Source organism: Anser cygnoides, chromosome 20 (assembly GCF_040182565.1).
Source record: "Anser cygnoides isolate HZ-2024a breed goose chromosome 20, Taihu_goose_T2T_genome, whole genome shotgun sequence".
In the NCBI taxonomy this organism is placed as follows: Eukaryota; Metazoa; Chordata; class Aves; order Anseriformes; family Anatidae; genus Anser; species Anser cygnoides.
The window spans coordinates 6156189-6174322 of record NC_089892.1 but is presented as its reverse complement, the minus strand read 5'-3'; the positions used below and the strand labels follow the sequence as shown (position 1 = coordinate 6174322).

The 18134-nt window shown below is 48.2% G+C and overlaps 1 protein-coding gene across 1 annotated transcript; it reads right to left on the bottom strand.

Moving 5' to 3' along the window:
• Positions 1–2210: 2210 nt before the first annotated feature.
• On the bottom strand, positions 2211–18042 carry CRAT (carnitine O-acetyltransferase). The gene is made up of 14 exons (XM_048053057.2): positions 17889–18042; positions 14524–14787; positions 13941–14059; positions 11578–11631; positions 10413–10578; positions 9664–9838; positions 8984–9162; positions 7802–7902; positions 7238–7357; positions 6622–6744; positions 6270–6405; positions 5732–5794; positions 5075–5212; positions 2211–4519 (listed from the first exon to the last, which is right to left on the bottom strand). The coding sequence occupies exons 1-14, from the start codon at positions 18018–18020 to the stop codon at positions 4304–4306; spliced, it is 1986 nt and encodes a 661-aa protein (XP_047909014.1). The 5' UTR covers positions 18021–18042; the 3' UTR covers positions 2211–4303.
• Positions 18043–18134: the final 92 nt, after the last annotated feature.

Here is an 18134-nt window from a genome sequence, read left to right as displayed (position 1 = left end):
TGAGATGTATTTCTGTTCACCTTGGTTTTGATATATATATATTTATTTTTTTTAAGTTTTCATCTGTGCCTGTTGCCATAGGAATTTGTGTGTTCATACGGAGTGGGAGTTGGCTGCTGTAGAAACTGTTGGACAACCAGAGTATTAACTGTAGAAAGTAGTGATCCTGATCTAGGAGATCAGGAATTAAGCTGTTTAAGCTTGTGTGTTCAGGTAGCTTTGCATAGTAAACTGTTTTTCACTTGCATCAAACCAGATTTAAGAACTGTTTAGTTTTTTTTTTTCTTCCCGTAACATAAGCAGTCCTGTTTCTGTTAACATCTGAAGGACCTGAGCACTGGATCTGCTTTGAAGGTGTATCAGAATAAAGAGGCACCTTACAGCTTTCACAAGGACATTCAGTCTGACTTAAAATAGCTCTATTAAAATTGGGACAGGACATCAGGTAGGCCATGTGACATGGCGGTACCATATGTTTGAATCTGAAAGCTGGTACTAATCACTTACTACTTGCAAACCCAATTATTTTCTCCTTGTATCTCTTACAAGTTAACTTACAAAGCAAGAAAGAGGATCACAGCTCTCTTTCCCAAGGACAAGGCTGAAAGAAGACTGTTTAAAGAGTGACTAGCACTTTCCCAGCTTCTTGTAAGCTGTTTTGAAAGACAGCTGGAAAAATTGTGTGGAAGCACCAATTGAACTAGAGCACAGGGAAGAGATTGCATCTCCTCATGGAGAGCAGTATAACGTACAAAGCTGTTCCTCTTCATGTTGCCTTCAAACCCAAGCTCCCTACAGTAATGCTTAGGAGTAAGAGAGGGAGAAGAGCTCTTGTAAGACTCTGTAATAAACTCTCCTGTGTTCTGTGATCTGTTTGTTATCTGCATCTTCTGCCTGCTCTTCCTGTACCTTTCCAGAAATACTTGCAATACTTGGTGGTAGAAATTTGTTAGTGATCCCATGGATTTTTCTTAACTAAATGGTGCTGTGCAGGAAAAAGATTCCGGCTCTGCCTTATTATCCTATACTTGTACGAAGTCTCCTGCCACTAGTTTCTGAAATATTTCCTCTGGAATAGATGGCTTTGCAAGCAGATGCTTTCAAGTTCCTCCCCTGTACTCAAGGGCTGGATGGAGATGTTAAGACAATAAAAGGAAGGTGACAGAATGTCATGGTTCGCTGTTCTTGCTGTCCCCACACACAAACCTTCTCCTGCAAGGGCAGTAATGCAGCTTCTGCAGTGACTAAGATTTAAGCCTTTTTGTAACACTTGTTTATTGTGTTTATTCAAAGCTTATTCGAAGAACATTTCAAAACTTTGCACGACATGGATTACACTATCAAAACAGAACTTAATACAGCTAACCAGCAAAGCATGCAAACACTACCAGGCTCTATCAGAAATTGCACTTATACCCCAGGAGTTAGTTGAATGTTCTCAGTCTATGCATTTCTTTATTTGCTCCAAATCAGTAGTTTTTCCAGAAGTTAAGTTTTGTGTACTTAACGTGGCTTTAAGACTATGGACATCTCTCACTAAAGCAATCAGACAATCAAAACCAGGGAGGAGAATAGTACTCAGTAAGCCGACGCTGGAAAAAATTGGAAGTATGAATCAGAATACTATCACATTTTAGAACTTACAATAAAAGACTTTTTTTAAAAAAGGAGAAACCTTGTAATGATTTTAGTGTCCTTTCAAGCACTTCATAAAAGTTTTTCATCTGAATTTCACCTCCATGTATCCTTAAGAATGCATAAAATGATTTAAGAATCTTGTCTTTCACTGTGATACTGCTCTTCTTGCAGGCACTCTGCTGAAGCTAGTGGGATATCCAGATTTAGATCCAAGACAGATCAATCCCATCTTCTGAGATATATTCATAGCAGAGTGTGCTTCTGCTTAATCTTTAATAGGCACTTTCCTTTGAGACCCTTTGCCTTTCATGAGACAGTAGAAAAGGGCCAGTTACAAATACTTAAGTGGCAATACTGTAGTATCGGTGGTTGAAGGCATTGCAGACACAAAAGTAACTCACCCCCTAGCACAGAGGCTGATTCAGTACCGGGGAAGGATTACTTTGGCAAAACAAATATTTTTCAAATTAAAAGGCTCCATAAAAGTAGATACTGTTATTTCAGCAAGGTGTGGTCTTTTATGTAGTATTTACAATAGCTTACACTTTGATAATACCAAGTATCCTCTTGCAGTTTTCAGTCTACTTCACAGCAGAGGAGTAACAGAGCAGGGATGTGTGTTCACAGGTTTGTAGCGCTCCCACTGTGCGTGTTTTTTTTGTTTTGTTTTGTTTTCCCCACTATCTTACTCCATTCAGGATTCTTCTAAAAGATCAACTAAATCCATGTAAATGATGTGAAAGTGGCAGTTCATACAATCACTGGCTGTGCAGGTGAGTTTCAGTTAAATTTTCCTTTTTAAGGTTTATTTAGGTATATGAAGTTTTAAAGTAAAATCCTTTTAGAAAAAAATACAATACGCATGTGTCTTTCAAGAAGCAGATCAGAATAATATTTTTCTCTAAACTGGCTTAGTGCAAACTTCATATATGTTTACCAAGGCACTTTGATCACGTCCCTTGCTAGTCTATCATCATAAAAGTAGCAATTAAGATAAAATATTTCCCTCTAACAAAACAGGCCATCAGGCTTGTAATGCTTCTCGTTTATGGTGATGTTCTAACAGTCACATCTTGAAGGGTGTGCAGTTTAAATATTAAATTAATTCCTGTTGCAGAAATAGCACTAGAATTCTTCATTACCATACAGTTTTACTAAATAAAAATAAAAGGAGCCTGGATTCTGGCAGATTGATTGGACGTAATGCTTACAAAAGTTCCTATGCTAAAATTGTACGTTAATGTTTTTTATATAATCTTTTACTGTCTTAAGTACATCAGCTGAACATGAAAACGCTATTACAAGCTCCATGTCTTTCACAGAATAGAGCTGGCACAAATCTGAGTAACGCTGCAGTAAGAAGGAATTCCAGAAAAGGTGCTGTACTGTTACTGCAGGAACAGTGGCTGCTAAAATGGACAAACATGTAAAGTGCCTGCACGTTCTCAGCTTTCTTCCTCTTTTCAAGTGTTTCTGCCTCTCTAACACAGACTGATATGTAGAAGGGATATTCTGCAGCTGATTTCTCTTTGGCTCTGACAGATTTGATTTATGTGGGCCAAAATCAGAAGTGTATTCTCGAGTTGCTGATCAGAAATATTTCTGTTTATCCACTTAGGCATAACCTTTTATGCATAAATGCGGTTTCTGAAAGCAAGGTATAAAACCACCTTAGATGTAATGTGTGCCCTGAAGGAGAATAGGCATGTGGCTCTCTGACTAGTAAACAGAACGTCAGCATCTGTTTCTTTTCCTCAGCTCCAAAGAAAGGTACAAAGAAGCAACTGTTCTGCTAAAATGCATAGGCGATTCCTTTTCATCTCCACAAAAGTTAAAAGTACCTAAAGCCAAACTTAGCAAAACCTGTGTGAGAGAGAAGTTTTGTATGACTAGGCCTGCAACAGCAAGCTTCAACAAAAAGCTCAGAACAAAGCAAACAACAACAACAACAAAAAAACTACCTTAGCTTGTAGTGGGTGATGTACTCTTGTTAGTTGGGTCAGTGCAACAGAAAGGAGATCTCAGCATCTTAAAATGAGGGGAAGGGAATGTTCCCAGGCCTATAAAGCACATGACCAGGTGTCTGGGGTTAGTAAAGTGCACTCTTAACGAGACTGGGTCTGCTCTGACTTAAGAACTTTTCTCCCCTTGCCAAAGTTCAATGGTGATGTTTTGCTGGAGTATACGAAAACTCTTCAGACAAGTTTCAAAGATGCTGCACTCTCCAGAAGACTAAACCGGAAAAAGGCTTGGTCTTACAGTAGTTCCATCATAAAACAAACATTCCCTGCTTTTCCTGGAGAAGAACTCCCTTCCTCACCAAATGGATTTAGATACCGGTAAGGACTGTGCTTTCTATATTCTTTTATAGTAAGTTCCATAAAAAGATCCTATTTCAGTCCTCTTTGAGGACAGGAAGGTGCACTTTGCATTGATGGGAGAGGACAGGTCAGTTCCACTTTGGTTTAAGACAATGCTTCTCTCACTGCACAGTCTAATATCTGCGGATGGCAATTCTGTAATGTCTTGCTGAAAACGAATGGTAGATGCCCTCCTGGGTTCCAGTCAGGGCAAGCTGTCCTCTCAATCATTTTCTGAGGAACTGGGAACTTCAGTGCATGAGGGACAGCGCCTTTAGCTGGGGACTGTGCATCATATTTGCCTCTTACAGTTTGGATTTGGGAGTGGACTGGAGCAAGATCCTCATGTCTAGCAGTGCTTTCTCGAGATAATGTGCCATACGAGCTGCATTTGTGTCAGCACAGCTGTTGAATGCTGAAATTGCGAAGTTGATATGTTCATCCATCGGGTTGTAACAGACTCCGTAGCCATCTGGAACCACGGGACCAAAACACATCACACAGTCTGTCTTTGCTGGGACCTGTGGAGACAATGTAATTAAGCTTCTAACTAGCCAGACAGAAACACAGCTATCAAGTGCTAACAACTGTGTCAACAGTAGAAGAAACTGCCATCTCATGAAAATGCTCTACAGAGGGCCTTTTTGGTCAGACACACCTACCAGCGCGCACGTATTTGCTGGATTCTGCCATTTTGTAGTAATTTGATTTCTTGTGCTTCTGCAAAGGAGAATTCTCCCCAACACGAGCTTGTAGTAAGTCATGAGTAGAACTTCTTCAGTAAGAACCACAGTATGGCAGATAAACAAGGCTATTTTGGCATCTAACTCTAATTGATACCACTTGCATGTAGACACCAAGCACTGCAGGTGATCTAGGTGTTGGTTATGCTGGTGTTTTTACAGGGGTGAGAGGCAGCAATAAGATCAGAGCTGCAGCTTAATGGGATAGGTAGCAGGCTTAAACTTTTCTGTCCTCAAATGGAGATTAGTTTCTAATGGAAAGGGATGAGAGACAAATGTGGGGAAGAAGGGCAATGAACAGAGTGCTTCCATCGTTGCTCAAATGAAGCCTACCTGGCTGGTTGAGAGATTGAAGTGCATTGCAACAGCATATGCTGTGTCCATGAACAGCTCAGGCATGCTCACTAGGTCCTCAATAGCTTGAAGCTTCAAACCTAAGAGGTGGCGGTCTATTGCGTTCCCCCTTATTGCCTGTATAGAAGGAAGAGTAGGTGAGAGCTTGTCTAGCATGAAAGTGAGCAACACTATCAACTCCAGGGAAAAAAACAAAACAAAAGCATTTCTAAATATCTGTCAAGTCTACAACTGGGTATTGCCTTTAGGAGCAATAGTCGGTCTTGTTTCAAACGCCTGACAATTAAACACCCCAGTGGAACCAACCTTACAGTTCCTGCCTATGTGCTTGTGGTTTAAGGGGGCCTCATGCAGCTGTCACATTTATTAGCTACAATGACAGTGAAGACCAAAGCTATTTTGATACTTGTTTTTGTGTTGTTTTTTTTCCCTGTCACAAGGGGCTCTTACACTGCTAGCTAGAGAGAAGGAGTTCAGGCAGTGCCCTAGAGCACTGTCAGATCAGAGTTAGCTCTGTGCAACAGCACTAATGGCCACATTGTTATGCCATAGAGATAATGCTCTTTAGGTCTCATCTTTAGCCAGAACCCCCATTTACTGTGTAAAACCCCAAGCATAGTTGCAGAGATCACTTACCATATCCGTGTATTCCCTGTGGGCCTGGGTAGCTCTCCTCAGCAAGTCTGCTTTCTCCTGGTCCTGTGGAGAATACACAGATTGTAAGTTTTTGTCCAGAATGGGTAACCTCATTTTGGCTGTTCCTGTTGGATGGGGGCACTTCTGCCTTGTGTATCTATGTTAAACTAGTGTTAATCTTTAAATTGTTGTTTGGCTGCGTTACATCACTCTGAATGTAACCATTCAGAGTTCTCCATCCATCAGCAGTAGAACTTAATGCGAGTGGCTAAGCAGACTTCTAGAAGGGAGAGACTTCTTTTTGGTAAGATTAGATAACTTCACATGTATCGAAAGCTAGGGAAACAACATGTGAGAGGACAGCCAAATGAAACCCAAGGTGTGCAATTATATACTCCAAGCTGTGTTTCAGCTTAACCTTTCTATCAGGTACAGGTCTGCTTAGCTGAAACCAGCTGACATAGGGTTAGCCAAATAAGTAGCTTTCCTTATTTTCTGTAGTGGAGTCCTCTCACTCCACTTCTTTTGAGATCCTCACCGATTTGTCGGGGTTGTCCATGGATTGCACAAACTTAAGAGAGTCGACAGAAGTGGAGCGGATGGTGTCTGTGCGGCCCAGACGGAACATCCTTAGCGATGCACTCTCATATGTGGCACAAGCGTGGCCATACATCCTGGGAGAGGGAGAAAAAAGTCAGAGAATTATAGAACAGTTTGGGTTGGAAGGGATTTTAAAGATCATCTTAATTCCAACCTCCCTGTTGTGGGCAGGGACACCTTCCGCTAGACCAGGTCAGCCTGCTAGAGGCTTGTTTGTGACACCTTTCTCGAGCTCACATATTTGAGTCTGAAGGTGAAGAGGTTGAAAAACTACCTGTTAGTGGTCTTACCTGTAATATGCTAGCTGCAGGGCCAGCTGGATAAAAGCATCAGGACTTATCTTTTCTGACTTGGGGAAGGTTTTCCCAAACTGATGAAAGACCATGACTTTGACATCCAGGTCTTCAACCATTCTGCAAGGAAAGAAAGAGGAAGTGTTCCTTCGCCTACTGCCTGTTTTTGTAACGTAAAGGTATGACTTGGCTTTCATGAGGCTGAGAGAGAACAGGGTACATGGACCTGATCTACGCAGGGACCCACAGCTCCATTGTACACAGAGCCATTTAGACAGCATCATGGAGGTGAGCTTTTTTGGCCACTGCTGAAAACCTGCACTGCGTTAGATGGGCTTATGCCTTTGTGTATATCTAGTAACCCTAGCTGGATCCACTAAAGCCTTGCTCTTTCTCAGTAAAGTGGGATGGATAAGCAATTGCCCCTTTTCGGCACCTTTGTTTCCTCTTGGCAGGTGGCTTTAGCGTGCTTTTCAGCTAGGTTCGATGCTGTTGACCCAAGAAGTTAACTTGGAAACACCCCTGGTTGCAGCAGGGGAAGGCTGATGTTTCAAATGGGGGCATGAGTTACTCTGAGTCACCGGAGTGCAGACTTCTGAGTGTATATACGTACATGTTGAGGTTCTGCTTTGCCTTCTCTATGTCGTTCTTGATTTCTGGAGTGATGTTAAACCGCAGCTTCTTGGGCATTGGCAGAGGAATCATCGGTGATCTCACCAGTTCAGGTTTCTTCCTGCTCAGAAAAATGATTACCTTTAACCAGTCCTTTGATGCGAAGTTCAGCTAAGCACAGTAGAACCTGTGCAGAAATGCACAGGAGATCAGCCCTGGCACTTTGTGACGCTTGTCACATGCTGAAATATTCACAGTGCCGTTACAATGCTTTTTGAGGGCCAAGAGCAAAGTCTCTTCTGTGCCTCCTGCCCAAAAGGAACACCTCTCCCAGGGAAAAGTGCTGCTAACTCTGAACAATGGCATTCCCTAACAATGGAAGCAGTGTGAGCTTGGACACTCAATTCTCATCGTAAATGCAAGAACTACTATAACTGAATAGCATACCATTACCCTTCTTCTAGAACAAATTCTTGGTGAGCTAGGAAGAGGCATGTTCTTGGGGAAGCAGGTGGTTTAAAACCTATTTCCAAAGCCAAGGAAAAGCAGAGAAGGCAGGACTCACGTGTACTCCACAATGTGATCCAGAAGAGCAACGATGGGTGGGCCTTCTGAGGGAGCGTGCTCGTATACGAGACCACAGGAGCCGTCTTCAGCAATGATGAACTGTGAGAGAGAATGAAGGAGAGCGCTGAGGATGGACATCCAGTACGTGAAGCAGGAGCTACCCGGAGAGAGCTCTTAGTATCTCACTGCTCCATGCCAGAATGGACAGCGATCCTTTTCCTGCGTGCTCAAAAGGTAACACAAAGGTCTCATTTAGCAATAGAAGTCTTTGAGCAGGTCTAGAAGGCTCTGATAGCACTGTTACAGTTTTGCAAAAGTAACTGGATAAAAGAGTGTGCCTGATAGCTATACTGGTGTGCTGCTCAGTGCCCTGGCTCTACAGAGTGGTTCAATGGATTTGATTTATTTAGATGCACATGTAATACAGGAATAATATCACCATGTGCTGACTTTGCCTTACTTTTCAATTAGCTGAAACATCTAAGCTCTATCCCATCGATGAAGAGTTCCAAATAGGAATAAAATAACTGAAAACACGAAGAGTTCAGCAGAGATGGGAATCTTTTAAAGCACCACTGTGACAATCTGTGAGCCAAGACAGGAGAAGCTTGAATAACAGCTGCTCTTGAAGGCTCTTGACAAGACTGAATGGAGAAGAGAACAGAGGGATGCTGTGGGATGGCAGCTGATGCTTGGAAGAAAAAAAACAATGAAACAAAACACCACCACAACCAAAAAAATAATAAAAAATAAAAAACTAAACTCCACAACCCTGGGCAGCTTCTGGCAGAAACAGGAAAAGTGACAAGCCTAGGGAAAATACAAGAAACAGACCTCCCTATGTTTGGGCTGCCTCCAAGCAGATGAGGCATTGTTCACCGCAGGCAGAAAATTGATTTACAAGGAACACAAAGAATAGCTACACCGAGTAAGCGTGGGCAGAGGCAGCAAAAGGAATGAAAAGTCCCTGAAGCAGGAATGAGTGTTTGTGGTGACAGCAAGGGAAACCAAAGGGTTGCATGCTGTCAGCTTCCCTACCTTGTCTCTCCTATTTTTACACTTTGGTATTAGAGAAACTTTCCTGCAAAGGTTTCTGGATCTTCTTGGGCCCTTATAATCTCAGGAAAAATCATCTCCGTGAGACCCACGTCTTCAAAATCTTTAGAGCATCAGCACTTACTTGAAGGGTTTTGTCGAACCATCGGTTCCCGCTGTTCCAGCGGCTGCCTCCACCGTGCAGCATCTGAGCGGCCACGCGGCTCTTGTAGATGTCCTCAGACACCCGTGGCATTGGGGCGTCGAGGCAGACAGTGCATATGCTCTTCTCGATCGTACGCACAGATTCCTTGTTGGTCTTATCTGGGAGAGAAAAGGAACAGCAAGTAAGAAAGGGGAGATGAAATACTTCATCTTAATTGGAGAGAGATTGGAATTTGAAAGAGGAAGTTTGAAGGATGCAGTGTTGGATCCCCGTTGTACCACAAGGCAGTATTTGTCGTTGTGGGGTTAATCACTTATTAAAGTTATAGGCAATTGGGCTGTTACAAGTGCCAGCGTGCTGCATTCAGCCTCCTATTTTCATGGTTCTTACATTCCACCCATTTGCAAGGCAACAGACTCAAGGATTTCAGGTTTAACGCGCCAAACTTCAGACTTCACGTGTGTACCTTCTAAAACAGATAAAGCAACACTTTGCAATGAAATTACGTTTCTTCTCTGGGGGTGGAAAATTCACGTATCTGCCCAGACCAAGCTTCAAAAGCTTTCCGAAGGAAAGAACTGAGCAGAGCACAGCGGTGAAGCTGGTATTCAAACATCTGTGGTGTGTGTTAGCACTTGCACGTTGGGGGCTGCACAGACCTTTCAGAAGGTTGTTGTAAGCTTTTGCCCAGCTGTTTCGGTGGTTGGTGGTGAGGATCCCGATAGGTTCTTTGTTTGTCTGGAGGGAGGTGTTCCATATCTTCTCCAGCTGAATAAAGAGCTGGTCGGTGGTAAGGGGACTTCCATCGCTGTTGTAAACATCCAGCTCAAAGAACTGAAGGTGAAAAGAGTAAAGACATAGTAAATGAAAGAAGTCTACCTGCAGAAACAGGGAGCAGCCGCTCAGAGGAGGTAAGAGCTGACCTAAGAACGCAGCTTCTAAGCAGACATTTGAAGGATGTTCAGAATTGAGAGACTCAAGTTCAAATTCCCTTGCGGGACGTAAATACAGCCCAGGTTTTAAGAAGCTCAGAAACCATGGTAATGAGGGCCAAGACACCTGAGGAATTCCCAGTTCCTAGACTCACCCACCATGGTAAAATTTGTTACTAATTTCCACCTGCAATTTCCAATTTGAGACCCAATCTCCTAAGTCTGGACTGAGAGATGGAAATTGCAGGGACAAGGAAAAAAAAAAAAAGCTTTTTCCTGCCTCATCCCTTGCTCACATGGGGCAATCCCAGCTGTTGTCCAGCTAAGGCCAAAGAAGATAAAGGAAGTTGGAATGCATCCCTGGTGAGGCAAACCCTGTGGGCAGAGACTTTCTGTTCGCTTTTCTCTAGCGGCACAGCTTGCTGAGAGGGACACTTGCATTCAAACAAACCTTGAGAGCCCAAGAGCTGCCATACCTGGAAGTTGTGAACCACTGTGATGTGTCTGGACTGCTTCTTGCCTTTGGCGTAGTTGACAATGGAGTCCCGCTTGGGCCCAGGAATGCGGCAGGATGAGAGGATCTGGTAGTACTGGTTCATGCAGAGGGGCTTCCCACCCATGTACTCCACTGGAAGGGTCTCACTGGAGGCACAGCAAGGTAAGGAATGACGGGGAGAGCAAACAGCAGTGAGAAGGCCTGCACTCCCCCACAAAACTGGCACAGGATCAGCCACGCAGCTGCTATATCTCCCTCCAGTAAGACCTAAAGATGGGTGCTGGTGGCGTAAAAGGGCCGTCCTTCCCCATTCCTACTGAATTTCTTAACAGGAGCCACAGAAAGTGTCTGTTTGCTGCCTTTTATTTGTAAAGGGGAAAAACACTGTCCCCTCTACAACACCAGAGAAATAGATCTGTGGGCCTCCCACGTAGCTTAGCATACACCATGCTGCCTGCAGAGAAGAATCCAGGGCACATTATGCTGGGAGATGTCTGGATTCCAGTAAAATGGCAAAAATAGGTTTTCAGCTATAATCTAGGGTGGTGGGTGCCCGATCTGCTATGACTCGTGAACCCGACTGGGCCTCAGTCATACTCCAACTACCCTTCTCATGGTTGGCCCCGAGCCCTGTCTGAATTTGGCTGTAAAGGTGTGACGTTGGCAGTGTGTGAGCAGATGCTATTTCGGGAACATAAATAATGTATGTTTGGCAGAGATTTGTTGGTGCTCAGAAGAGAGAGGGTAGGGAGGAACGAGTTTCTCCAAAGCTAGCTGGAAGATGAGAAACACCAGAAATCCAAAAGGAGAGAGACAGATTCTTGCTGCCTGAGCTATAACTTGTTCTGTGGGCAAACTCAAGTATGCAACTCCACAAGACTGTCAGGCTTGATCCCTCCAAGCGTGTTTGCATGCCAATGAGAGTGTTAAGGTAAACAAAGATCACGAAGAAAGGAAAGTAAATTTGCTTTTCTCTAGCAGTGGTGACCTTGGCAGTAAGCAGCAATGTTGATTACAGTATCTCTTTTCAAATATGTGCTGTTTTTTCTTTTGGCTTTCTCTGTAAAAAGGAGATTAATTGACTGGACTCAGCCTCTCTGTGACAGTAAGGAACATGCAAGAAGTCAGGAAGGTTGCTAACTCACTTGTCAATCATGGTCTTGAAGTCCAGGATGCCCTCGATCAGCTTGGCAGCAAACCTGGAAAAATACCAAATGCAACAAATTCAAACACGGAGTATCTGGGGTTGAGGGGTTAGCTGATCACGAAGAGTAGCAGAGCTTCTCTGCTCCATAGCAAATTCAGCTTTTCTGCCAAGCCCTTGTTGTGTCCAACTCTGCTTAGCTGATGCAGTCACTATGGGGTTTTAGATTGAGATTGCTGCATAGTCCAACCATGTGGCACTTGTTTTTTAACGTGAGTATATTGCCAGGGAATTCTGGGCAACTTTAAAGAAAGGGCATAGTCTGGAGGCATAACTGACCCTCTAACAGATGCATTTTCTACGATGTGTTTTGAGTTTTGTCATATCCTAGTTCAGAGTCGTGGCAGCACTGAGAAAAGGGGACTTGTGCCTCTCACTGGCCAGGAGCCAGCTGTGAGTTTCAAGTTCAGCCACAGCGCTATCTCTGTATCCAAGACTCATCGCTGCTGATTTAGTTCCTACCCGCTGAGTGTTTTGCTGCTGATGCAACGCTAAGAGCATTCCTCTGGCACCGAAGGGTCTGAAACAAATGCAGGTATGCTGCACGCCGCCACTTCGGTGCTGTGTTTACTAGGATCAACATAAACACTGCAAATGTCAGCTCCCAGCAGGGAGGGAGGCCGTGACGAGCCACATCAAACTGCTTCGCTTGGGAGTGACAGATGGGCCTGCTCCGGCCTGGGAGCTCCCACCCAAGCACGGGAGGAAGGAGGCCGGAGGTCACTGTGACAAGAGGCTGCAGTCAGCTGAGCTTCAAAGGCTTCCACGGGGTAGGAGCATTTGGCGTTTGCAGGCAGTGTCACCTAGGTTTGCTCAGCCTCTCCAGCCCTCGTAAAGATCAAAGGCAGGAACTCCGAGAACCTCAGGGCTGTTAAACAGATAAAGCGCATCTCCGCAAAAGTAGTTTTCAATGAAAATTACTTTGAGTTACTTTAGGCAGATACTGAAAAACCTGAAGAATAAAACAGCTGGGGAACAGAAGCGGGACAGCCTGTGTTCTGCTCCAGAGAGCAAAGAGCCTGGGAGCAGTTAGGGCTTCAGTGGGGACGGTGGAGAGGTTTGGTAGTTGACTTATTTTCAGTCAGCAGCGTTGCCTGATTGAGGACTGAAGAATACTTTCTAAATTTGCCTTCTGATATCTGAAGCTTTAGCCTCAAGGCATGCTGTCGAGCTTCTTTATGCTGTCACAAGATGTACAAACACTTTTAAACTGTATTTTATACAGCAGCCCATATTACCATGAAGCTGCTCCATTCTACTGGTTGAAGCACCGATAGGATACTATCTACTGTTTAGGTAATGTGAAGGAACGTGAGCAAGAGTTTTCAAAGATGTTTGTGTAATCTTGCGCTGTGCTTGTAAGGCTCCCCCTCTGCACCCCGGTGAGGTGTGTGGAAGGGAGGATTTGTTCTCACCCTCGCTGCTCCCCTGGCTGGTGTGGGGATGTGCGGGGAGCCCTGGTGACGTGTAACGGTGGGAAAGGTATTCCTGGGTAAAGGTCAGTGCGGAGGTCAATCGCAGATGGAGTTTGAAACACACACGTGGAGGTGGTTAAAAATTAAAGGGATCCCACAAGAGAGAGAGGATACGACTCAGAGGCTGGTGCAGGAATGAGTGAGGGAATCGGCTGTGTGCGTGGGCAGCAGTGGGCTGGGGCTGGCCGGAGGACGCTGATGCTCGCTGGCGGAAAGGAGCCAGACAAAAAGCACAGGGTTTGATTGTAAGGGAGCTGGGGATGGAGAGAGGCTGGGGACTGTTAGTTTTCCAAACCATAAATCTGCAGGTGAAATGACAAAACAGGGAACTGTCCCTGCAGCAGCCTCCCCCATCCCTAAGAACTAGCCAATTCCAGAAATGTTTGTTTGGTCTCCCTTACACACCTGGCCTAGTTTTCATGCCTCCTTCAACTGCACGCGCAATCTGAGTGCCTTCTCGTCTTTAGTGTGTCAGGTACATCCTCACAATGTCTCCAGTGAGGAGGCGGTGGCCATCGTGCAGTGAAGATTTGTGCTGAAGCAAAGACCAAAACTTAGGTTTTGAGTCTCAGCTCAGGGCCTGAACCACCAGACTCTTCAGTTTTCTGCCTCAGTGAGATACTCAATCTGGTGCAACCAGGATTTTCCTTAGAGCCTACCACCCTTTCCTTATCTGTACAGCCCGCTTGCACAGCACAGACAGGCTATCAAATTAGGTGATCGCCTGCTCGTTACTCCCTTTCCCAGTCACCCTGAACACCCTCCTCCCTGCCCGGTGGAGGTAGCTCATCCCACCTGAAGCCCAGGGGAAGGCAGAAATGGACTTTACCTGAGCTGACCTTGTCGATCCAGAAAATCCTGCTTAGGTAAGACCACACCAGGGCTGGAGTGCACCACGACTGGCAGGCGATACTCCAGGTAAGCTGTCTTCAGCCACCAGTCGGAGAGCTGGGATGGAGAAAGGCAAACATGCAGGCACGGCGTCTGCTGCTGTTTGACCCAAGCCCAGGCGAATGCTCTCAGCACGCTGCCCCCAGCTCTGCCCCACACTTTGCAAACAGCGTTTGGGGTTTGTGCTTCGCTTATGGTATGGTAGAGGGGGACTGAGGCAGCGGGGGCTCTTGGTGCAGGGCTTGAGCAGGGAATTTCCTTCAGCTTCTTAGGGCAGCTGTGCGATGCTAACAGGTTAAGGGATTTAGTGACCACAAACAAGGTCAGGGACTCCGTTTCGTAAGCTCCGCTCACCCAGATCCTGGTGAACCTGCACAGCTCAGGGAGGCCAGCGGCAGGCTGCTGACGAAGATGATGCAATAAAAACACAGATCCCGGTGGATGCAGCCAGCACGTCGGAGAGGTGTGCAGCAGACCGCCTCCCTCCCTAATCAGCGCCCGGGGCCAAAGTCCCGACCTACCCAGTTCTCTGTTTTCTTGGCTCTCCTCTCCAGGCCTTTCTGCAGCCTCTCCCCGACGCCTCCCGGCTTGCGGAACTCGGCCACCAGCTCCTGCGTGTGGTTCAGCTCCTCCTCGCTGATGATGGGCTGCAGCATCTGCAGGTAGCGGTCCAGCGTCTGCTGCAGCGGCGGCACGGGGAGATGGGGCAGCGCTTCTTGATGAAGCAGGAATCTGCCCGGGATCTTGCCTAAAGCCGTCGGCTTCAGCAGGCCATAGGGCCTGGCCTGTAAAGCACAGAGCACATGTCGAGACACACATTCCCCCCGATGTCCGTGAGGTAGCAAATAACCTAGATCTGGGAGTCTCCATCCCAGATTGAAGGTGCACGGAGGTCTCAGCATGGGAGCAGAGCACACGAAGCGCCAGTGCAAGGTTCAGGTCTGCTGGCTGCATGCTCTAGCAATCTCTAGTCTCGTCTCTAGATGGTTGTAGGATCTCCCAAGGATCTCTGCTTGATCTCCCGAGATCCTGATTCCCATCTCATCAGAGGAAACACCGCCAGGATAACGAAACATCTCCCAGTGTCTGGGCATGTTTCAGCTGTGTTTGACAATGTCAAACCCTTCCATCCCATGTTAAGTGGGAACAAAGTAAATTGTGAAAGAAATTTCCTCTTAGCCAGAAACTGTTTCATCGCTTCTTATGATGTACAACAGCATCGTACGATACCCTCGTGCCAAATCAAACAACCCTTTACACTTTGAGGAGGCAGAATGTAGTTAAGGCGAGTCAAATCTGAGGCACAATTAACTCCCCCCGCCCCAGCTTTGGCCAGGGATGGTTTATCACCAGCGACGGCTGGGGAGGACTGGCTGTGATGTGCTGGCCCTGGGGCAACGCTCCTTTGTGCTGGTGAACCCCCCCCAGTTCGTGGAGGACCCAGCTGTATTAGGAGGACCTCTATCTAGTGGTGCCGTTACGGATCTGGCCAAATTATAGGGATCTTTGGAGAGGGGTCAGAGTGAACTGTTCGGGAAATCGTGGCTGCTATAAACAGGCTGCACAGATCGGACAGGGAGCGAAAGCCCTTAGAAAGCTCCGCACCAGATGCTCTTCTACAGGACTCTGGACTTTGCCTGAGGATGCAAAGCCAGTGAGAACATGCCCTTTGCTTTCCAAAGCAATAAGAAAATAGGTGTCCGCCAGCCCCCACCTCCCAAGAGTTAAGCACGGAGAAGAAGAAAGCTAAGTCTGCAAGGCGACAAAAGCCTTCTGTGCAGTGCTGAGCCCCCAGCAAAAATGCTCTACGCTCCTCGGAGGACCTGCTAAGAACTATGGGGTCAAGATCTGGGGAAGGAATGTTAAAAACAAGAGAAGGGGGAATTACTGAAGCATGAAAGGAGAGGGGCTGGGAAGAAATGAAGGGGGTTAATCATGGCAGCGTGGGCATACTGTACCTTCTCTGCTTGCTTCTGCTTCCTATCCATGGCTGGGAGGACAGAAATGATCGTAAAGCTCTCCCTCGGCCTGTCTTGGTTTCCTCTTCCCCCTGACAATGTGCTGCCCGTGCAGGGCGTCACCTCATTAGCAAAGTGCCACATGACTGCTCTGATCAGAGGGCTAAAGGCCAGACACAGGCCCGGGAGAGCCGGGGGTAATCTGCGGGTAATCGGACCGTCCGATTGCATCAAGCGCCGCAGAGGCACCTCTCCAGGAAGCCCTCCCTCGGCCGCTGCCCGTCAGCCCCGCGTTGCCCGTTCGGTGCCTGCTGCTCTCTCTTCGATCGATAGTTCTGGGCCCCCAGCCATGGCAGAAGTGAGGGTGCTGGGCATGTTTTTCCCTCAGCGCGCAGGAGCGGAGGGGGGGGCTTCTCCCTTAGAGGCTGCCTGCAGTGAAGCTGCAGCAGCCAGGGGGAGGGGAACCAAAATACCTGCGGGCAGGAGGGACCCCAAGTTCTGTCCTGGAAGCAGGCGGCACCAGGGGGTGTCACTGCATGGGACAAGCACGGGAAGCACTTCTGTGGGTGATGGGGAATTTAGTCCCTTTACTCAGGTAAAGGTGGCCAGAGGGCGTTGGATGAGGACAGCTCTCCAGCAGGAACGGGTCAGTGACTGCGTCAGTAGGGGAATTAGTGGGAGACAGGAGCAGGTTCACTTTGGGGCTAAAGGTGGTGTCCTACTGCCCTCGCCCCCATGCACGTATGATCGTTATTGCACGGCTGTGGGGAGCTCTGGGCCATCAACCCTTAAAAAGAGTAAAAAAAGTATCTCCAAAGCAGGGCAGCAACAGAACTGTGCTGTCACAAGGACTATTTCCCCATCTTTATGTCTGTCTGATCTACTGTGGGGCAGATGAGCAGGCTTTAACGTAGCTAAGATCAAGTATGATAATCCCAAGCAACGAGTTTCATATTTCCCTAGGGTTAACCAGGAAAATCCCAAACCACAGTGAGAACGCCCCCGTTTAAAAGCACGGAGCGGTTTTGCATCGTTCCTCTTTCACGTCCTCTGCTTGCTCGGTGCGAGGTCAAAGCGCAGCACTTGGTGGGAGGAGGAGGAGGAGCAGCGATCGCGGCCGAACAGAGGAGAGGCAGCCGGCAGCAAAAGACAGCGCAGAGCCCACCTTTTCCCCACGAGCGACGGGGAAAACGAACACGCGCGGGGTGCGCGGCCGTGGCCGGCTCGGGCTGGCGCCGCTCCCCGGCCCCGTTGCAGCTCGGCAGCTGCCCTTTCCCAGAGCCTGCCAAGCCGCTGGGAAACCCACCTGCGGGCTGGGGCTGGAGGGCAGCAGGCATTTCAGAGCCGGGTCCGATTCCCAGCACGGCCGGAGGTGTCAGGTGGCGGCGGGGTTTGTCTTTTCTTTTCAATCGGAAACCGGAGCCCTCTCGCACCCCGAGAAAGCGGCTCGGGGGGCGAGGCCGTCACGTAGCCCCCGCTGTCCGCCGCCGCCGCCTCCTCCTCCCGGGGGGATCTGCCGGGGGGCTGCCTTCCCCTGCCTGCCCCTCGGCAGGGGCGTTGGGACGGGCGGCCCGGGGGGGTGCGGGGGTCACCGTCCCCGGGGGGAGGGGGGGGGGGGGGGGCTCACGGCCGGGCCGGACGCGGTGCTTGGGGCCAGGCGCGGCGGTGACACGGGCGGCAGGGGACGGCTGGAGCAGCTGATCCTGAAGGGCTTCTCCAACCCTACGCACCCAGAATGACGTTCCCTCGCGGTTTTAGGGTTCCCTGAACGCCAACCCCGCAGGGCTGAGCCCCCCCCGAGCCCCCCCTGCGCGCCCCGTGCCCAGCCCCGCTCCAGCACCCCCCGCCCGGTCCCGTCCCGTCCCGGGCCCGCCGCCGCCCCCTCGCCCCCCCCCGGCCCTGCCCAGGCCCGCTGGGCCCCCACTCACCGCCGCCCTGGCCACGAAGGCCAGCATGGCTCCGCGCCCGCCGCAAGGACACCGGCGACACCGGGCACCGCCGCCACCGCCGCCGCCGCCGCCCCGCTCGGCCGCCAAGGGGCGGGGCCGCCCCGCCGCCATCTTGGAGCGGGGCGAAGCCGGCGCTGCCATCTTGGATAAGGGCGCAGCCCCGCCGCTGAGGGAAGGAGGCGGTTTCCGAAGGGCGAGGCGGCTCCTCCGCAGGCTGCTTTGCTC